The sequence below is a fragment of the Triturus cristatus genome, chromosome 7 (genome assembly GCF_964204655.1).
Source record: "Triturus cristatus chromosome 7, aTriCri1.1, whole genome shotgun sequence".
Classification (NCBI taxonomy): Eukaryota; Metazoa; Chordata; class Amphibia; order Caudata; family Salamandridae; genus Triturus; species Triturus cristatus.
In genome coordinates, this window is record NC_140590.1 from 1,322,967,632 (window position 1) to 1,322,989,756 (window position 22,125).

Below are 22,125 nucleotides of genomic sequence, written 5' to 3' on the forward strand. Positions count from 1 at the left end.
GAGCAGATTCTTATACACCAATCTCACTGCTGAATGTGGACAAAAAGATCTTCATGAGCATCTTAGCAGGGAGATTGGCCAAGCTCGTACCACAACTGATCATCTAGATTAGAAGGGTTTTATCCTGAAGAGATACATCCAAGAACAGACCCAGCAACTCATAGGCACCATAGATCTTGACTCTGAACGTGTTGAGTCTTTGCCCATGGTGGCCTTAGAAGCGGCCAAAGTGTTCGACAGAGTTTGTTGGGAGTACTTGTGGGAAGTTTTGAGAACAATGGGTTTTCGTTCTATTTTCTTATATACTCTAAGAAAGTGTTACGAGTGTGCCTCTGCCAGGATCTTGTTAAATGGGACCTTAACATCAAGTTTTAACATTCTGAGAGAGACACAGCAGTGTTTTCCCCTTTCACCCTTATTATTTGATTTATATATAGAGCCATTAGCTCAGATAATAAGATCAGATACCTCTATAACCCTTTTTAGATCTCATCAGTATAGTAGTAAGGTTGCTCTATATGCAGACAACCTCTTGCTACATACTGCTGATCCGACTGTAGGAATATCAAGGGTAGAACAACTGTTAAAGGAGTTTGGGTCTTTATCGGGATATCTAGTCAACTCATCCAAAACCGAGGTGATGTGTTGGTACATACAAGATTGGGAGAGGAAAGTTAGCCAAGATTTTAAGTATCTAGGTATAACAATTGTTAAGGAAATAGCTAAGATCCTGCAGATTAATCTAAATCGGGTTTCAAGAGAAATAGACCGATTGTTAGCAAGGTGGAAACATTTCCCTGTTACTATCTACGGAAGGGTCAACCTAATTAAAATGGTCATTCTCCCCAAATTAACATACTTGTTTGATGCCATCCCTCTTGGCTTTCCCAAGCTAAGTATTAATAAAGTCCAGGGAAAGATTGTAAGCTTTATATGGGCCTACAAGGGCGCAAGGCTGGCATCGAACAAACTCAGGCGCAGACTCATTAAAGGTGGTTTGGCTCTTCCAGATATCAGTTGGTACTGCGCAGCCTTCCAATTAAAAAAAAAAATCTGGATGCTGCTTGGGAAGGCTGATGATTCGACCTGGGGGAGGCTTTTGGGAGAAATGGTGAGGAAGGAAGGTGGGCATGGCTTTCTTTACAAATTTGGTGCCCCCAGGTACTTCAAAAAAGTATGGCTAAAAATATTGACGTCTGCCTTACACCTATGGTATAGGGTTAGGAGCAGGTGGATTTAGGCTAATATTCGGACTTTGCCCCAATTTGGGAATCTCTGGGGATGCCACTATGTTTGAAAGATAACCTGAGTATACCAGTCAAAAGGGCAGGCCCTACAAAATGGTCAGACTTGATATCAGCTGTGGGCGTCAATCCATGGGAGGTTCTGAGAGCAAAGATTGGGAGTGATCTTTCCAGGTTTAAGTATGTCCTATTATCTTCATGGTTTACGTCCAATAAGAAAGAAGCCCGGAGTGATTGGGAGTTGGAGCTATCTCTCCAAGACATGAGCCTTAAGAACAAGGAAGTCTCTAAGTGGTACGAGAAGCTCTTGGAGGCAGATGAGAAGGAGTGCCCACCACAAAATCTAGTTTGAATGGGGCTCCTCTAGAGTGCGACATAGAGGCGGTTTGGGAATATTCCCTGAGGCTCCTTTACAAATTTGTAAAACCTGCTAATCTGAAAAATAAAAAAAAATTCACCATAAATTGTTTATATTAGCCACCGGCTAAGATAGCAAAGTTTGCCCCCAAATGCCCCAGATGGGACTGTATAAGAGCCAAAGATCTGCATATCTTTTTTGAATGTCAGAAGTTGAGAGAATACTGGGGTGGAATAGAGAATGCTTTCAGGGGAATTTTTGGCAGAGAGATCGCCCTGAACACGGCTATAGTCCTGTTTTGAGAAGATGGTGCAATCACTAAGAAGTTAAAGAACTCACATAGAGGACTATTGCTGTATCTAATCCTGATAGCCCAGAGGGAAATATGTTTAAAATGAAGGGACCCCCTGCCACCCAAGGCGGAAGATTGGGTCATGGCTGCCATTAAAATTGCTTGTTCAGACCAAGCAGGGGCGAAGGAAAATGATCTTGACATTTGGCTTGACTTTGACATGGAGCACTGCTTTGGATTTTGTACATCTACCCTTGGTCCGATGATTACACCATTACACTAACAAAGGTGTGCGTCTGGTAAGGCTTGCAGACCACAGCAAATGCAAAAGCCGCAGGGCGCTCAGTTCAGAAGGGCGGCTATATAAGTATTGCAGATGCTTCTGGGGATATGAAGATAAGAAAAACAAGCATTTGCAATGCAATAGGTCTTGCATTATTAAAGTTTGAGCTATTGGTGTTGCATTATTTAGCACTGACAATATCTCAAACTTTAATAATGCGAGACCTATTGCATTGCAAATGCTTGTGTATACATTCTGTGGTCTGCATTCTGCGTTGTACCTTTGGAACTGGGGTGCATAAAAGAAGAAAAATAATCAGTTCCATAGCACACCCTCACTTGCATAAAGTGAGGTAAGATTGCACACGCACCAACTGTTTACAGTACTGAATTACTGCAAAACGACCCAGAAAAAAGTTTTTCTAGGTACCTGAAAGTACAAAATGCATTCTGCCTGCAGTGCTTAAGAGCACTTGACGGTTCCCAAGCATAAGCAAGGGTTCTCTCTAGGGTGACCACCTGATTCCAGGTCATTACAGACACAATTTCCATTCCTGGGCTTTTACGTGCCAGCCTAATGCATTCTGGGTGTTGTAGTCTTGGCTTACTTTAATTGAACTAGTTAGGCTGGCAAACCTGATAACGATTTGTAGGTAAAATTTTCCGTACTCTAAATAGTATCTGTGATGACCTAGAGCAAGTTCCCTGGCACACGCAATATCAGTACAAAAACTAGCAAACTTTTGCCTCTCTGTCATTGTTCCTTAGATGCCGACGGTCAATACGAGATATGTCACACTGTGTATTCGCTTTGATCTGATCTCTAATTGGCTTCTTAAGGTATGTGCAGAGTGGAGTTCTTGGTGTTTGAGCTAATTCATTAGATGACTTGCTGTTGAATTGGCCATGCCCTCACCGCCATTTGGGTCCAGTGCCGGATGACGATATATTGTGTAGAGAAAAACGATTCCCACAGGAATGTGGCGCTGTGATTCCGGTTCTTCAACCCCTTAAGTAATTACATTGTCTCTGAGTGTTGAGTTTTTCCTGAAGGAGGTAACTGGAAAGCTATCGACATTACGTGGGAGCTGCAGTAGGATGGACCTTTGTGAGCCGTGTTGAGTTTAGTTAAGGTTATGTTTGTTTTAGAACAATCGGTTCCTAGAGGAGGTACCCTTGTTGTATTTATTTAATACACATACCCGTTGGCTGACGCGCCCGATACCACGTTCTGCAGTTAAATGTGGTTATTTTTCCTCTGTACTTTAACATGTGTTGGTCGTTCTGAAAGAATATATTGTTTGAATTGAATTTTAAATTATTATACATTTAAAGTGTGCTACTGCCACTGAGACCGCCACAGCGCACATACCATCATAGACGTGAGCCCGATACTAATAAGCGCCTGTATCCTAGTGTGATAGCTTAGGTAGATCAGGGAGGGTGGTATTATGGTAGCTAGTATTGTGTGCTAACTTTTTATTTGATTGCCGCTGAGCCTTCCAGGCTTTAGTAGGTGAGGCATAAGTGTTTGAAATTCATTCTGTCCTGTATAAACAGGTACTGCTGGTATACAAGATGGGTAGTGACTAAATTGTGTTTTTGAAGTGCGAAAATGACATGCACTGGTGCGTTTTGGTCTCTTGTATTTTTGTTTGGGTAGGCTCACGTACAAGGCATTGCAATATGTAGCCGGCTCCATCGGGCTCTTCCTCTCCATCAGTGTACCCAGACTCACTCTGCCATGCAAAGGGGACACCAAACCTGAACGCGCGGGGGCTGCCACGGCAGGACCGCTCACCGCGACACTCACCTCGATCCATTTCTGCGCCTCGCTGAAGGCTGCTTAGAGGGCCAGCTCCTGCAGCGGCGGCGTCACCCCGGCCAGCTCGCCATCCTCGCGGGCCCGCTCTGCGCCGGAGGGGAGAGCTGCAGCGCGCGCTGACACACAGGGATCCTGCGCTGACACCGCTATCCTCGGCCGGGTTGCTTTGCAGTGAAATGGATCCAAACAAAAACAGAAGCTTGTCAGTGGTGCATGAGCGCCACAGCGAGCCAAGAGGTTTCAGTTATTGCGCCTGAGTCTGGGCACGATAATTCAAACCACATGGCCTATTGGTGTCTATTACGCGCACCAATCACGTAATAGACACCACTAGGCCATGGGCGGAGCAATGCGCCCGCCTGTGGCCAATTGCGTGCAGTCTCTTATAAAAAGACGCACGCAAAGGCCAATCGGGTAGCACTAAAGGAAAAGCACACGCACGAGCATGTGCGATTCCTAGGTCAGCTACCCAAACCCCGTTTTTCCCTTACTAAATGTCTCGTGCTGCGCAAGCAGTGCTGCGTACTGCACCGCTAGGCGCAAGACCTAAAAATGGATTTACTTCAAATCAAAAAAAGAAAACTTTGAGTAAATCTCTACCTAAATGTGATAGCTGTAACGCTGTTCAAAAATCCCTGATAAAGTTGCATGGGGAAATTGCATTGTGGGGCCCACCTGTGTGTGTGTATATATATAGGGGTGCACATGTGTGTGTCCTAAGAAGTGAAGCAAGAGCAATAGTAAGGGAAGGGGACTCTGTGTGCAAGAGACGTTGGTTGCCATTAATGCTCTAATCTTAAATACATGATTTCAACAACAAAGTGCCTCATTTAATGTTTGTTGGTTGGCCTGCCCAGTCCCTGAAGGTCCTGGCCTCTACTCCCCTGACAGAAGACCTCCCACCATATTTAGAGATCCCTCGTTGCCTGACTATGGTCTTGGTATTTTCAGTATGTCAAACGTTGCAGCAGATGTACTGAAGGCAAGGATGAATGCTGGGAGAAACAAACTCCCAAAGCTAGAATTTGTTTCAGAAAAGCGAAAAGGAAAATGATAGTGGTTCTAATGTGCTCAGAGTTTTCTACCTTTGAATGAGGGCTTTTGTTTGTTTTCCCTGCCAGGGTGCATCATAATTTATTGGGAACATCTTCTCTGGGAAATCCAATAGCAATAGCCATGCCCTAAATAGCGCGGGGGTACCACTATTGTCACCCTGTACCAGCCATATCACCAGGTCAAGGGTTTTCAAAAGTGTAACCAGGTAAGGTTTCATCATTAGAAACACAGCGGTTCCCTCAACTCTAAATGACGTGAGGAAATTGTAAGTTAAGCTGGAGCTCTGTCAGTTTATGGCAGCGCTCCACACTTACTTCAAGAGTATATTGAAACACATGGAACGAGTACATGCAAAACCCGCTGGTGTGCATGCTAACTAACAATATGAACCACTGCATGATAGTCAATAAGAGGCCCTCTTCTCTTTACAGATGGTGATTCATATGAGAATATGGATGGTCAGACTTTTGCTGTTCATCTTAACCAAAGAAGCCCTCGGATAGAAAAAGGTAATAGCTGCTGTTGGTTGAGAGAGGTTACAGTCACTGTTAGTACCACTAAGCATGACACACTCATCCCTGACCCTCAATGACTTACGTTATCAGCCCCTTAGTTTTTTTCTTAGACATTTCTGTCACCCTTTGCTTCTCCTCTGACTCCTCAATTAGTCATATGCTTTCTTCTAACCTTTTTCTGACTTCGCCTGTCCAGTTTTATTTGTTTAAATCTGTTTTACACAGTTACAAACCTTTTTCACCCTTACATTCCTTCTATATGAACTAACAACCATTCCCTGATCCATCACTGAAGTCTATGGAACCCTCCAGCCCTTTCTGATTCCTCCACACCCTAAACCCTATGATCAGTCATCAACCACTCCTGCAGTACTGTTGCAGGGATTCTGCTTATGCGCAGAACTATGCGCAGGAACCCAGGCACTCAGTGAATTGCGGTGTACCAAAAACCCACCTCAGAACCCAGAACCCCGTATCCGGCCAGCATCAGTGTCCCATTCGTTATCCGGGGTTTAACTCGGCGGTCCCAATGTATAGACAACCCAGAACAAGCGACTTAGTATATTTCTCAGGAATGGTGGGAATCAGAAATACCTTTTCGTAATTATTCTCGTACTCTGACTCCTCAATTACACGGTAAAAGTTTAAAGAGTTTATTTTATTAACCTCGTGTCCTAAGATGCAGCAGTTTGGCTAACATTAGCAGACAAACGATTAAAATCAAAACCATCAGCATAGTTACAATACCATAGAAAATGAAAGGAGTAATCATACTAAAATGACAGTGGATCTAAGCCACCTTCCTTTCTCTAACACACTAATAGTATTATTAGACTAATAGAAGGTCTCTAGGCTTGAATGGGGAACCCCATACCGTAAAGATCAGCTCAGAGAGTTCACATCGCAGGATCAGCTATGCTCTGCTCCTAGGAACGCTCTTCTTCCGAATGTAAAGAAAACATGTAACGCTGCAATATTAAAAGCACTCGACTTTCAGGTATTTGCAGCTGCGTGCGTGTTATGGCTAAACTAGTGGGCCGATCAACCTGAACTCAACAACATGCACCGTCTAGCGACCCAGACTGTTTCTTTTACTCTGTGTACAGACCAAGGTCGCTGCTCACTGTTCGGGATGGTAACAACAGACAGTTCTCATGTGAAGCAAAGTCGTGTAAGCATTTCTCAATTGAATAACATGTGACTACAGTGTCGTGTGCAAAAGCAGCAAGATGGCATCCTAACATCTAACGCGGTTATGCTAACTTAGCGTTGTACATAGGTAGATAACGATCTTCACTACACCCCCCCCCCCCGTGATCGGACCACTAACCAGTAGGGGCGCACTTGCAAGAACGCAGAGTTCAAGTTTGATAGAACGGAACCAAGGGCATGAACTATAAGTCCATATAAGGGAAGTGAAAAAAGATCGAAGGAAAAGAAAAAAAAAAAAACAAACAATGGAAAATAAGTTGCAACAGCTTCCAAGAGGAAATCATTGGAACGTTCCGCAAAATTATCTGCCATCCAGTACAGCACAGGGAAGGAACATACATGCTCCTCAACTACCGGAGCTTCCAGCACCAGACGAGGACATCTAGCGGGTTCTTCAAGATAGCTTCTTGCTAAGAAGTCAATCGCGGCCGTTCCGATGTCCCAATTTCCAAGAACTCCATGCGCTGCAGCACAGGCCATAATCCCGACACCAGAACAGTCCAACTCATGAGCCACTAAGGGGCTCATCAGCCGATCATAATCCGGGTCAGGAGACACCGAGTTGGACAGACACAAATCCAGAGCCCATTGGAACGGACAATCTAGGCAATGAAAGACTGGCTGCACACAAGTAAAGTAGGCAAACCGGAAGGACAATCCATAGGCTATGCTCAGAGTTGCCAGCGGTAAAGCGCCATAGAATTCAAGCATCTGGTTACGAAGATGCAGCAGGCGGGACATGTTGTCGTGTGACGCAGGTTGTGCATCCATAGCGCAGGGCGCAGATCAACAACAGTATTTCAGCTATGAGGGCGAGAAGTAAAGGGAGACCTCCGAAGACGCTGGAAAAAATAGAATGAAAAAAGGCCGGGATCACACCAAAAATAGTTTGAAAAGAAGTCACGAGGCCGGAGCCCACAATTTAAAAAAACTGAGCTATGCCACTTGTAGACGAGGCATTAAAGATAGTCTGAATCAGAGTCCCAAAATGAAGAGGCAGATCAGTATTTAAAAGCGCTTGCACCTCAGTACGGGTGTTTGCTACGTGAAGGACAAATGTTTCCCGGGATGAAGTCAATGCGACTTCTTTTTGAGACAATAGAGCCCTTATTCTGCTCATCTTGTTGAACTCTGCTTTCAAGGTTGGAATGGAAGGCCAGATGGATACATCGAGCTGGCTATGCGGGGTGGGAACGAGACGTTATTACAGCAAACCACTCTCTGCGATACAGTCACAATGTACGGAATTCTCACTAGCATCCCACAGCAAGCTTCATTATTTAGCAGCAAATAACTACCGTTAGCAAGCAGCGTAAAAGATGGAGTAATAACTGGCACAGGAATACCTTTCAGGACGCAAGCTAAATTAGGGGCGTGTACATTACATGCACCATGCAATTGAATGTGCCTACACACAACAGAATGATCCGGAGTGGAAGTGCATTCTTCACCTTTCAAGTAAACCTCCTTGCCGTCCCTCATGCATCTGTATGTGAAAGGGAGTGACCAAACTTCATGCAGGAAGGCAGTACCCAGTTGTTCATACCTGCCTAAAGCATAATGTTTCATGCATGAACTAAACTTGAACAGGGGAAACGGTAACGTGATCAACCCATGTACAAGCCACACAGCAGAATTCAATTCGGCAACAGAGAAAGGCAAAGGTTCTAACTTTTCAATGTGCAGCAATGAATATGTAGCATCTTTCATGGATATGAACTGCTGTTTTGCAGTCAAATTAAAAGGGAGGAATAAAGATGAAGTATTCATGTAATCCCAAGGGACCTTCCCTGCCTTTAACGTTTGCAACGTCCATGCAAACTGCATAACAGAACGCATTTGATGTTGACTATGATACAATACAGACAAATCATCCTGCACAATCTCCACTACAGAGGATACAATATTATCTAATGTATAAATTCTGGAAGACAGGGTGTTAATGCTATTATCTATTACAGCCAACACTTTTTCCATATTTGCTTGGTCAATAGCGCGTAATCGGGAAGCAGCCTCAATTTGCGACAACTTCCAAACTTCGTTGTAAATAGCATACACCCATCTCTTGGACCTGCCTTTTGCAGGACCCTTAACAAAATCTTTCAAATCTATTTTGTCGTTTAATTTGGATAAATGAAGTTTAACAGACTCTAAAGTTGAATGTTGCAGCCAAGACTGGGACAACTTCCCTACTGAGTAGGTAGTCACAGTGTGAGAAGATTCAAAGCGGGGGTCCACACGAACTTGTGTATACCCCGGTCTTAAACCAAGAAACCGATGTTGACAGGAATCTGCACTGGTTTGCCAAACCAACCACTCTTCTGGATCTAATTCAGAAACATTAAAGGACGTGTTGGATACGTAAGTCTGCAACGTAGCAAGGGACAGATCTGTATGATTAACCCAAGCAGGATAAGCACCCAGACCCGGAGTTGAGGGAGAATTTAATTTTTTAGTGGTAGCCAATCCAAAACAGGTTGTCTGAAAAATTGATGCCTTTGAAAATAACATGTGATTCGGGATAAGACAGGCACGATGCAAAGCTTCTGTTCCCTGTACTTGCCATCGTTTGGAGCCCCAAACCGACTTAAGATCGCCCGTAGCTTTCCACAAATCATACCCGCCAATTGCCAACTCGTCCATAAAGGACTTGGAATACAACAATCTGGTGTGTGTCAGTCTAACTTTAGAAGCAGACTCCGGCGCAAGTCGAAAATAAAAGGAGGCCGGATTAGACACACTAAAATCTGAAAAATAAGTGAATTTTTCCACTAACGTGGCAGAGCTGCCCATCCTAGGGGCGGGGCAGTGTTCCCATTGTGTATAATTTACAAAATTTCTAAACGTATTTGCTTTGTGTAGGAAATATTGCTCATCATAATTAGCAGTATCTAAATACAAATCCTCAGCATCAAATGCAGCATAATATTTCAAATCAGAAAACAGTACCTCTATAGCTTGAACATCCCAATCATCTGAGTGAATGTTCTGCTTAACGACATCACCCATGGAAACACGAAATACATTTGGCACATTAATCACTTCAGTGGGGCCATGAATTTGAAATTTAACGGCATCCCAAGCGATCCCATCACGTACAGGCCAGGCAGTAATGTTCACAAAAGTCTGGTCCCTTTTCATGATATGTGATGAGGAGTGGGGGGGCCAAAGTTCCATCAATAAGTCGAATTGTAGACCGTTCATTCAGGTAGTGTCCATTGATAAGTGTAAAAAACACTACCACAAAGCCAATGGACATAAACAAAAAAACACATATGAGCACCAGCCAAATGCAAGTCCAAGGGGGTATCAAAAAATGTCTTTTGAACCAACCCACAAAAATTGAAACCTTGGACGGGGCAATAGAAGTCATGGAACGAGAATCAAAAGAGTCTTGTGAGAGGGCAACTGTGGTGGATTGTAAAACAGGCAAGGTAACATCCGCAGGATAAGCACACCACCAGGTCTTTGTGACAACAAGGGACCAGTAACAGCATGCATCTCGATGGCAACATCAGGAACTGTGTCAGAGGCTCGGGCCACAACAGAATTTCTCAGCATCGAAGGGCAGGAAACCGCCGGAGTCATACTAAGAAGAATCGGCCACTCGTTGTAGTTTGACATTGTCAATCGAAATGTACCTGTTATCCTTTCGACCAGGAAGTGGAGGTAAAATGACTGTTCTAGTACCCTGTACTCCAAGCACTGGAACCGGTGCACGATAAGAGGGGCGAACTCCTTCTTGTTCTCCACCTTCTCACGGACCAGATCACCAACTCGAGGCAGCCAGCCGACTACCGGAATCTGAAGTTCAGCATCAGATGAGGAGGGTACGTGTTCTTTCGCTAGACTGTCTTTGGCTTCTTGAAGATTCTGCAAGACAGCACAGTGTTCATCTACGTCAAAGGGTGCGGCTGACGCCGCCATGTCTAGACCATCAAGGTCAGAGACCTTCTAGGGAGATTATTAAGTGCACGTTGAACGTCATATAAGTGGGCTAGCCAGCTCCGGCCAGTACCCAAAACTCTGGCTGTCAAAGATTGCTTTAAGTCACGGTTCATTCGCTCCACTACACTATTACCCTCAGGCCGGTATGGAGACGAAAATTTGATTTGGAACCCCAAATTTCTCATGGCCTCTTTGTACGCCTTAGAGGCGAACGCCGGGCCCTGATCAGAATTAAAGGTACCACATGCAAAACTCCCAACAAAGACACGCAAATCTTTTATGACCGTGCGAGAATCAGCACTCCTTTGTGGCCACACCCACAGAAAATGTGTGCACGAATCAACTGCAACCAAGATGTATTTGTACGCAGTATCAGAGGTAAAAGGACCGCAGTGATCTAAATAAACGCAACTCAATGGTTTATTAGATATATACAACTGAGTTTGTGGTGGGCGCGCCGCAGTTGAAGGTTTAATCTGCTGGTAAATGTTGCAATTAAGAACATAAGCTCTGGCTTGTTTGTACAAACCGCACCACCAGTAACGTTGTTGTAGCAGAGATACAGTAGCCGCAACGCCGGCATGCGCGGACGCCATGCACTCGTGGGCTGCTAATATCAAAGAAGGTCTGCAGTCCGCGTTGGGAATCAATCTGTCACCAACGTCGTTAATCCTCACCAATGGGACTTTATCAGGACTTAAGCGATAATGATAGCGAGCAGGGAAACCTCTCGGTGGCTTCGTTCCCAGCTCCGTAGCAGCAATAGCTGCCAAGATGTCATCATCAATCTTACTTTTGGATCTTGTAACTGCTGCTACTAAATATGTTGCCACTGCTGTTTTTGCTGCCTCGTCAGCTAAGCTGTGGCCGACAGCATGGACACCAACTCGTTGGTGACCAAGAGTCTGAATTACATTCACGAGGGGCAGACGGTCTTTAAGATCTGCCACTCGAACCCAAAGCAGTTTATGCTTAATAGTGCTACCTTTGGAATCATGGTATTCATTCTGAGACCAAAAGTGTAGATTGTCGTTGTAAGATTGAACACAATAAAAGGAGTCACTCACTATAAGAGTAGTGACTCGAGGATCAGCAAACTCCAGTGCAAGCACCAGAGCACGAAGCTCCGCCAACTGAGCGGTACAATCACCCAATGACTGCGTATACACGACATCGGACTGGAAATCACCATTTACGAAAGTACCGACTACAATTGCGCAAGACGCTGAATAGGCGTGCTTTGATCCAGTTGCGGGTTGCGCAGAACCGTCAGTGTATATGACACAATGGTAATCCTCGAGCGGGCGCAAGGACAGAGGAGCCGGATGAATGAATTCGTACTGCAAAAACTCCCGAGTCTGAAGTGCCGCGTCAAAGATAAGAGTGACGTCCGGCGAGGTCAAGGAAGTGGCCCATTGTATCCATCTTGGATGCAAAGCTTTAGAATTCGGTACACTCACTTTAGTCACCGCCTCAAGGGCAGGATAGGGTGTTACCACCAACATGCGTTTTCCCTGCGACAGCGCTCGTTCTTTCAGAATCGCCATCTGCACTGCTGTCAGAACCTTCTCGACAGCGGAAAAACACAGTTCAGCTGAAGTGTACAAGTGAGATTTGTAAGCAATGGGGACGGTGTCGCCCTCATTGAACGTTAAGTATGTGAAACCAACTGCGCCGGGCACTATTCTTATGACCAGGTTAGTGTGGTTATCACGCGTCTGTAAGTACTTAGAAGCAAGAAGATAACTGCAATATAGCTGAATGCTCTGGCAGCCAACAAGATTTGGAAAAAGTAGGTTGTACCAAGGCATAAAGCGGCTTGATACGCTGGGCATAATCCGGGATGTAAGTTCGACCGAAATTCGGAAAACCCAGCAGGGATTGTAATTTCTTCAGTGAAGTAGGAGCACGGAGGCATGCGCACTTTTCTAGAAAGTGCGGAGCCAATCCTCGACCTTCAATGTTGAGTTCGTACCCCAAGAACAACACCATATATTCCGCAATGTGTGACTTCGCAAAGTTGAATTTGTAACCGAAGTCTGCAAACAAAACAATAATGCGATCAACGCGACGGAGTTGCGGGTCCAACTCGTCATCCGTGAGATAAATGTCATCCACATACGAGTACGCATCTGGGTCAATGCCCTCTAAGAGGGAGACCACGCGAGCGGCAAAGACACCTGGGCTGTTTTTATAGCCCATTGGCAATCTTTTGAATTGTTTTTGTTTGCCACCAGAGGTGAACGCCGTCCACTCACTACTAAGAGAGGACAGGTTATGGCTGTAAAAGCCATTGGAAATGTCAAGTGTGGTTTTAAACCTTTTTCTCACGAGACTATCGACGAGAGCCGAACTATGAGTGTTCTGTACTGCACAGGTCCGGCAATGAGAGTTCAAGTGCCGGTAATCCAAAACTAGGCGGTACGACCCGTCAGGCTTCGTCACAGTGAATAAGGGATTATTCATAGGTGACACACATGTTTCTATTACTCCCTGATATTCCAATTGTTCAAGGATCGACACGACGCGAGGTCTAGCTTCACGACGCATGGGGTATTGTGGTTGTGGTTGGGGCGTAGTCCGCAACGGAATCTCATGGCCGGGAGATAATTTATCCCAGCCGACCTGATTGATATAACGCAGGGGCCTGTACCTGAGCCCATTCCCCGGCGTACTTTTTAGCTAGGACCTTAGGCACAGTGTGCGCAAAGGCTGGGAGGATCACCTCCTCCCCTCTAGGAGCATCTAAAACGAAAGCCGGGGGCCAATCTGCCTCCGCCAATAGAATATCATAGGTAGTGGTCAGATTATCCCAAAACACCCCTTGAAATGTACGTTGTATGTCACCTTCTATTTGAAGGACAATATTATATAGTCTATCGGGGGAGACACCCGAGTGTCAGCAGTTTCAATATTCACGAATATATCAGTTGCTGTCGCCACCAGATATGGACGCAGTGCTTGTCGCACTACTGTAACTTCCGCCGCGCTGTCTAGCAGCGTTAGCGCCCATGTCAGGTTCTGAAGCTGCATCCGTGCCATCTGAGGCATACCTCGCTGTCAATGCAGCAACTTTCTTCTTCTGAAACGGGGGTCTTTGACGTGCAGAGTCTTCTTGCTTGCCTTTGCCGTCAGTCTGTCGGGATTGCTCACGTGCTTGCGGTGCACCCCGACTTTTGCCAGCACCTCCTCCACCGGACTGTGAAGCCGATGTTTCCTGTGAAGAACGAGGAGAGCGTTGCTCAGAAACCTGAAATCTATCAGGTGACTTAATAGTAGCACGATCGCGCAGATCATAAGTGCGTTCACTACTTGACTGTACTGGAGAGGCAGGATGAGACCCCTGTTTCTGTTGCTGTTTCTCCTGTTTTTTCGCCCTCCAACTTTGTTTTGGAAAGTTAGGGCGTTCGTCCTTACCAGACGGATTTGCCTTTGTCTGCTGAGAATCAGGATTTTTCACAGTCGGCTTAACACCTAAAGTGCTACGACCAACTTGTTTGTAGGCCATCGCGATAATTTTCGCGAATTCCCTCGGCTTGTCGTCTTCGTTCACTGCGTCTAATTTATTAAGCACTTGGAACTGCATAGCATCTCCTTTGAGGTTGCCCAATATCATGGTAGCAACCACATCAAAGACTCCGACAAGCCGCATACCCAATTCAATAGCAGCCTCCGCACCATGATTCTCCTGAACACGTTTTATAACGGAGGGCAGTACCGACAGAGACGGAGTGCCAAAGCACTTCGAGTATGTCGCTGCAAAGACCTTACACCAGTTTTCGCAATCAGCCATATCTGGGACCAAGTCTTTCGGCAAAGTAATGGTAAGGATCCTGTGATTCTCCACAGGAGTCGTATGCGGATAAACCGCTTCCAATTGGTCAAATTTCTCAGCAAGCCAATAAGGGAAATCATCCCTATTTTGGGGTCGCTTGCCGACTACCGAATTAACCATAACAGGACTAATCACCACCGCATGGTGGTCCGTCTGATGTCCAGCAACAGCAGTAGCGACCGCCTGCACGTTGCGTGACACGTACTGCACTAAAGTCCTATGTACTGAAATAAGGGTAGTGTGAAGTACACGCAACTCAGCCACCGATACCTGTAGATAGCGGGGATGAAGCGTAAATCCGGCAAGTACCGGCCATGTGGCCCCTGCAATCGACAAAGGGCCCATTCTCGCCGGTACAACCGCATGGCGAAGGGCGCCATTAAACCAAATGTTATGCTGCCAGGCAGAAATAGGAATTTCCTGTGTCCTATAAGGCGTATAGTTGGCTGGTAGCTGCGTGGCAGTATAGGTGTGGAACGTATCATCGTCCTCACTCACCGCCGGCAAAGTAACCCAAGAGTAGAACAACTCAAACGGAAACAACGCATCGGCACTTACCACAAAAATCACAGCCATACCATCGTCCGGCACCCCATACTGCGCCAAGTGACGTTTCAAGGGTGCCCGGCTATGAGCCGGAATATCGACCGCCATTAGGACACAAACAGTAAATCTACAGTATATTAGTAGCACTAGGGTTCAAATTAAAAAACCTTTTTAATGATCAAGCTTGAAGGAACCTATTTAGTCAAAACACAGGTAGGTTAAACCGTCACTCCCGCTATCCGGAAACCAGAGTGAGGGTGTTGTGGACTAATACAAGCACTACTAAGGCGTCTCAAATCAATTGACCAAACGTTAGGTGCGCCATGTTGCAGGGATTCTGCTTATGCGCAGAACTATGCGCAGGAACCCAGGCCCTCAGTGAATTGCGGTGTACCAAAAACCCACCTCAGAACCCAGAACCCCGTATCCGGCCAGCATCAGTGTCCCATTCGTTTTCCGAGGTTTAACTCGGCGGTCCCAATGTATAGACAACACAGAACAAGCAACTTAGTATATTTCTCAGGAATGGTGGGAATCAGAAATACCTTTTCGTAATTATTCTCGTACCAGTCCACAACAGAATAAACAGAGACTGTCAAGAATTCCTGTCATACGAGGGGAGGAAAACGGTAACCAGCGAAAACGGACTACATCTCCCAGGACGCTTAGCGGTTGAGAGGTTATGTAAACAGGAGAGCTGTTACATAACTCAAGGGAAACACGCCCTTATGTAAACAGGAGAGCGGTTACATAACTCAAGGGAAACACGCCCTTATGTAAACAGGAGAGCTGTTACATAACTCAAGGGAAACACGCCCTTATGTAAACAGGAGAGCTGTTACATAACTCAAGGGAAACACGCCCTTATGTAAACAGGAGAGCTGTTACATAACTCAAGGAAAACACGCCCTATAAAGGGAGGAACCGGGAGGTACAAGGCTGTCGGATATTGTGTTTACACCGACGTACCTGCTTCGTGAAGAGCAGTGTTCCGGAGTGGTGCTCCAGTAAGGCAAGAACGGAGGTAGGTCGAGTCGTTACTCCCTGGGCCGTGTCTTGCCCCATCGTCACCTGTGAAGGACCCGGAAGCTCTACCGGTCAACCATTGAGCTTCGCTTTTTGACTCGGCTGAGTCCAAGCGCAGTGGCGCTTTTGCTGGTTGGAGTCGTAACTCCCAGCCCGACCAGAGACACAGGGACTGCCAGCTGTAACGCACACCAGGAGGTGTTTGCCGCGTTACAGACTCGGAAGTCCACAGGATCGATCGAGCGGCTGCTCTCGGTTCAGTCGTCTTGCTTGTGATTGGGGTATCGGTGACGCATCACCAGGAGGTGACTCCGCGTCCCGGTGCAGTCTGAGGAAGAGGTTGAGCGGCTGCTCCCTTCAGGTAGAGACCCCGGCTGGGTGTTTCCCTGACTCCTCGATTCTCCCCAACACTCTTCGTGCCCCTCACAGCCTACCGATTGGCATTGTCGGCCATTTCATTTCTGCCCTCTGTTGGCATACGCCGGGATCGGCGTATATGCAGAGGACGGTTAGGACCATCCGTGCTGTGGGCTGGTAACGTACTTAGCCTGGAGGATTCCAGTGACTATAACTTTTGTTTGTTCTTTGTATGTTATTTGCCTTCATTAAAAGAACTAACCCTTCACAAGTGGTTGCGTCCTCATTGTCGTGTCTGTTAAACGATCCTGAGACGTTCAGGGCGTTACAAAATATCCGACCTTATTAACACTAACTGTCTCCCGGTCGATAACAGACATGGCAACACTTGATGATGTGCTGGCTGCTTTAGCGGCCATGCAAGTTGAAGTGGCTGCCTCTAGGCAAGAAACAGCCGATGTAAAAGCCAGACTGGATGCTATCCAATTGGACCCGCTCACGCCCAGCACCTCCCTCACGAACCAGACCCCTGCGGTAGTAGTGGAAATGCCGGTAGCCATCCCCTTGGCAACACCAGAGAGGTACAGTGGGGATCCTAACACAGTGCAGGTATTCCTCACACAAGTGGCGCTACATTTATCGTGCAAACCAAAGGCGTTCCCCACGAGTCAGGCTCGTGTGGCTTTCCTTATATCCTATTTGGCTGGAAACGCGGCACAATGGGCCGTACCTCTGGTGAGCAGGGATGACCCCCTCTTATGTGATTGGGGTGCTTTTCGCGAGGAATTCCTGAAGGTATTCGACAGAAGGGTTGACTCGTACACGGCGGACCGTGAAATGCTTGAGTTGAGACAGGGATCCAACGACCTGGTGCAGTATCTCAACGCGTTCCGAAGGCTGGTTGCGGAAACCAAGTGGCCTGTTGCTAAACAGACGGCGCTCTTCCATCAAGGGCTGTGCGATGAGCTCAAGGACGCCGTGGCTCATATTGACCCTCAACCCAAGGCATGTGAGGGCCTTATCAACCTGGTATTACGGCTGGAACATAGGCTAAGTGATAGAAAGGGGGATCATGGGAGAAAAGGAAAATCCCTTCCATCCTATGTGACGGTGGGAAGTCCTGAAACTTCCACCGCATCCAAGGGAGAACCCATGGACATCGGCGCAATACGAGCGAGCCTCACAGCCACGGAGAAAGAGTCACGCCGTAAACAAGGATTGTGCCTATATTGTGGCAAAAAAGGCCACTACGTACGTGAATGCCCTGCCAAACCGAAGACGTCACGTTATCGGGCCAACCGGTCGGTAACAGCCGTGGTGGACATACCGGCGGAAAACTAGAGGACTCCAAGACCAGAGAAGGGGCATCTCGGAGTCACTCATCCATCCCTTCACTTTCCAACTCGGTCACTAAGGGACAACGACACCTGTTTATCACGGTGCACGTGGGAGTGCATGACCAGTGGATACCCGTTGTGGCCATGGTGGATTCAGGGGCCACTGGCATGTTTATGGACCACAACGAGGCATGCAGGCTAGGGCTAGTGCTTCTTCCCAAAGCAGTACCCGAAGACGTCTATGCGGTAGACGGAAGGCGATTGGTGACGGGGCCCATCGGACAGCACACGGGGGTCCTTCCGATGAGATATGGGAGGAACCATTTGGAACAAATCGATTTTAACATCATCCGAGCGCCCCAATATGGCGTCATATTGGGATTGCCGTGGCTACAGAAACACAACCCCTTTGTGGATTGGCCAACACATCGCATCGAAATGACGTCACCGTATTGCATCCTGCATTGTGAATAAGAACGGAATCCCTTGACGCAGATGAGAGCGGGAGTCAGACGGTGGCTACAGCGGCAGAAAAAGATGTGGCTCTCCCCCAGGCTTATCACAGTTTTGAGGATGTATTTGATGAGGTGAAGGCGGAAGTGCTACCACCACATAGACAGTTTGACTGCCAGATCGACCTGGTGCCAGGGGCCAGCGTTCCCAGCGGCAGGCTGTATGCCCTGACGGAGCCTGAAAACGTGCATCTCCGGGGGTACCTGGATAAACTCCTCAAGCTAGGATTCATCCGCCCGTCCAAGTCTCCGGCCGCCTCGCCACTCTTCTTCATCCCGAAGGCTAATGGGGAGCTGAGAGCCTGTGTGGACTTTAGGGCATTGAATGCGATAACCATAAAAAATCGGTACCCCTTGCCTCTCATCAGTGTACTTCTGGAACAGGTCAAGAAAGCTCGTATCTACACCAAGTTGGATTTGAAAGGGGCCTACCATCTGGTGCGCATGAGGGACGGAGACGAGTGGAAGACCGCCTTTAAGACCAGGTTCGGCCTTTTTGAGTACCTCGTCATGCCGTTCGGTCTGTGCAACGCCCCGGCAGCCTTTCAGTACTTTTTGAATGAGGTATTCAGAGAGGAGTTGGATATCTACGTGGTCGTATATATCGACGACATCCTCATCTATTCGTCCAGTGTGGAGGAGCACGTACACCACGTCAAAGCTGTGCTCCAAAAGCTGAGGGAAAACATGCTGTTTTGTAAACTCAGCAAGTGTGACTTCCACGTCACGTCCGTGGAATTCCTCGGAGTGATGCTGAGTCCAGAGGGACAGGAGATGGCAGAACGAAAGATCAAGGCGGTGAAAGAATGGCCGGTGCCCCAAAGCGTGAAGGACGTCCAAAGTTTCATTGGCTTCGCCAACTTTTACAGGCGGTTTATAGATGGATTTTCAGGAGTGGTGGCCCCAATCACACAGCTACTGAGGAAGTCCAAGGAGTTTGTCTGGTCCCCTGAAGCGAACAAAGCCTTTGAGGCCCTGAAAAGCGCCTTTGGTAAGGCGCCGGTGTTGGCTCACCCCGATCCGGATCTCCCCTACGTGGTGGAAGCGGACGCGTCGGATGTGGCGCTGGGGGCTATCTTGTCCCAACGCAACCACGACACAGGGGTGCTTCATCCCGTTGCGTACATGTCCCGCAAACTCAACGACGCCGAACGCAACTACCATATTGCGGAGAAGGAGCTTCTCGCAATCAAGGACGCCTTCACCGAATGGAGGCATTGGTTGATGGGGGCAAGACATGTGGTATCGGTGTACACGGACCATCGGAACCTACAGTTCATGACGGCCACTAGACACCTTTCTCCCAGGCAGCTGCGGTGGATGATCTTCTTTGCGGGGTTCAACTTCCGCATCACATTTCGGCCGGGGACGGAAAACCGGAAGGCGGACGCCCTGTCCCGTCAATCTGCAGTTAAGGAACCATTGCCTGCGACCGAGCGTTCCATCATTTCCCCGAGGATGGTATTGGGGGTTATCCAACCGGATACTTTCCTGAGGGGAATAAAGAGAGGGATCAGGTCATTCGCATGGCGGAGGTGGCTCCTCAGTCACAGAGAATGGCAGCTGAAGGACGGGATACCCCTGAAGGGCAGGTGCCTATTGATACCCACGCCTAGGCTAAGGAAACAAGCATTCATCTGGTGCCATGACTCTCCATGCGCAGGTCATTTGGGCTTTGAAAAAACGGTGGCTAGCATGGGACGGCATTTCTGGTGGCCAACCATGAGAGTGGATGTCAGGAGGTGGGGACAGGAGTGTCCTACGTGTGCTACCATGAAGGCCGACCATGGCCGAACCCAAGGGCTCTTACATCCACTTCCGACCCCGGATAGACCATGGGATAGCATATCACTGGACTTCGTGGTGGGCCTACCGGTAGACCAGGGGATGACGGCAATACTGGTGGTGGTGGATTACTTGACGAAAATGGGGCACTTCATCCCCTGCAAGAGAGTCCCTACGGCCGGGGAATTGGCGTCACTACTCCTAAAGAATGTGGTACGACTGCATGGATTACCTGGGGTGATCGTGTCGGACCGGGGGTCGCAGTTTACTGCGCAATTCTGGAAGACTTGGTGCACTGCGCTGCATGTTAAGACCGCCCTGTCCACCAGCTACCACCCTCAAACGGACGGCCAAACCGAGCGCCTGAACCAAACGCTCAAACAGTATCTGCGATGTTTTGTGGACCAGGGCAGGGAAGAATGGGTCGACTTGCTATGGGTTGCAGAGATAGCCTATAACAACGCCACTCACAGCTCCACACAGTCATCTCCGTTCTATAGCAACTATGGCCAACATCCCAGGTTCTTGCCATTTCTACATCCGTTCAGAGAGGACAGGATTCCCGCCACAGCGGACAGGGTGGCACACATAAAAGACACGTTGATGCGCTCAAGGGCTGTCCTAATAGAGGCCAAGAGAAGATACAAGGCTGCGGCAGATAGGAAGAGAAGGCCCGGGCCACTGTACCGCACTGGAGACTACGTCTGGATATCCACAAGAAACATGAGGTTTCGAAAGAACAGTGTGTTCCATCCCAAGTACATGGGCCCCTATCGAATTACCAAGTGTATGGGTCCCGTGAACGTGAAGGTGTGCTTGCCCCAGTCATTGCGGATACACCCTGTCTTTCATGTATCATTGCTCAAACCAGCACCCTCCAAGCCGTCTGGGACACCTAGGCCGGTATGCGTGGAGTCGGAGGTGGAGTATGAAGTGTCGGGCATACGGGCGTCCAAATGGCGCAGGGGGAAGCTGTGGTACCTGGTTGCGTGGAAAGGCTATGGCCCGGAGGAGCATTCATGGGAACCGGCTGAAGGGGTTCATGCTCCGCGCTTGGTCTCCTTGTTCCATCGGCGTTTTCCTGCCAGCGCTGGACCCGTGGGGAGCCGCTGAGAGGGAGGATGTACTGTCAAGAATTCCTGTCATACGAGGGGAGGAAAACGGTAACCAGCGAAAACGGACTACATCTCCCAGGACGCTTAGCGGTTGAGAGGTTATGTAAACAGGAGAGCTGTTACATAACTCAAGGGAAACACGCCCTTATGTAAACAGGAGAGCGGTTACATAACTCAAGGGAAACACGCCCTTATGTAAACAGGAGAGCTGTTACATAACTCAAGGGAAACACGCCCTTATGTAAACAGGAGAGCTGTTACATAACTCAAGGGAAACACGCCCTTATGTAAACAGGAGAGCTGTTACATAACTCAAGGAAAACACGCCCTATAAAGGGAGGAACCGGGAGGTACAAGGCTGTCGGATATTGTGTTTACACCGACGTACCTGCTTCGTGAAGAGCAGTGTTCCGGAGTGGTGCTCCAGTAAGGCAAGAACGGAGGTAGGTCGAGTCGTTACTCCCTGGGCCGTGTCTTGCCCCATCGTCACCTGTGAAGGACCCGGAAGCTCTACCGGTCAACCATTGAGCTTCGCTTTTTGACTCGGCTGAGTCCAAGCGCAGTGGCGCTTTTGCTGGTTGGAGTCGTAACTCCCAGCCCGACCAGAGACACAGGGACTGCCAGCTGTAACGCACACCAGGAGGTGTTTGCCGCGTTACAGACTCGGAAGTCCACAGGATCGATCGAGCGGCTGCTCTCGGTTCAGTCGTCTTGCTTGTGATTGGGGTATCGGTGACGCATCACCAGGAGGTGACTCCGCGTCCCGGTACAGTCTGAGGAAGAGGTTGAGCGGCTGCTCCCTTCAGGTAGAGACCCCGGCTGGGTGTTTCCCTGACTCCTCGATTCTCCCCAACACTCTTCGTGCCCCTCACAGCCTACC

At 47.9% G+C, this 22,125-nt stretch overlaps 1 protein-coding gene across 3 annotated transcripts in view; it reads left to right on the forward strand.

Annotated features, from left to right (window-relative positions):
- LOC146811957 (uncharacterized) overlaps positions 1-22,125 on the forward strand; it is a 1,438,216-nt gene that overhangs the window by 1,331,977 nt on the left and 84,114 nt on the right. For all 3 annotated transcript variants that reach the window (XM_085618932.1, XM_085618934.1, XM_085618935.1), the window contains one exon: positions 5,358-5,566. In XM_085618932.1, the coding sequence (XP_085475058.1) occupies positions 5,358-5,437 (80 nt within the window). In that variant the 3' untranslated portion in view covers positions 5,438-5,566. The remainder of the gene's footprint in view (positions 1-5,357; positions 5,567-22,125) is intronic.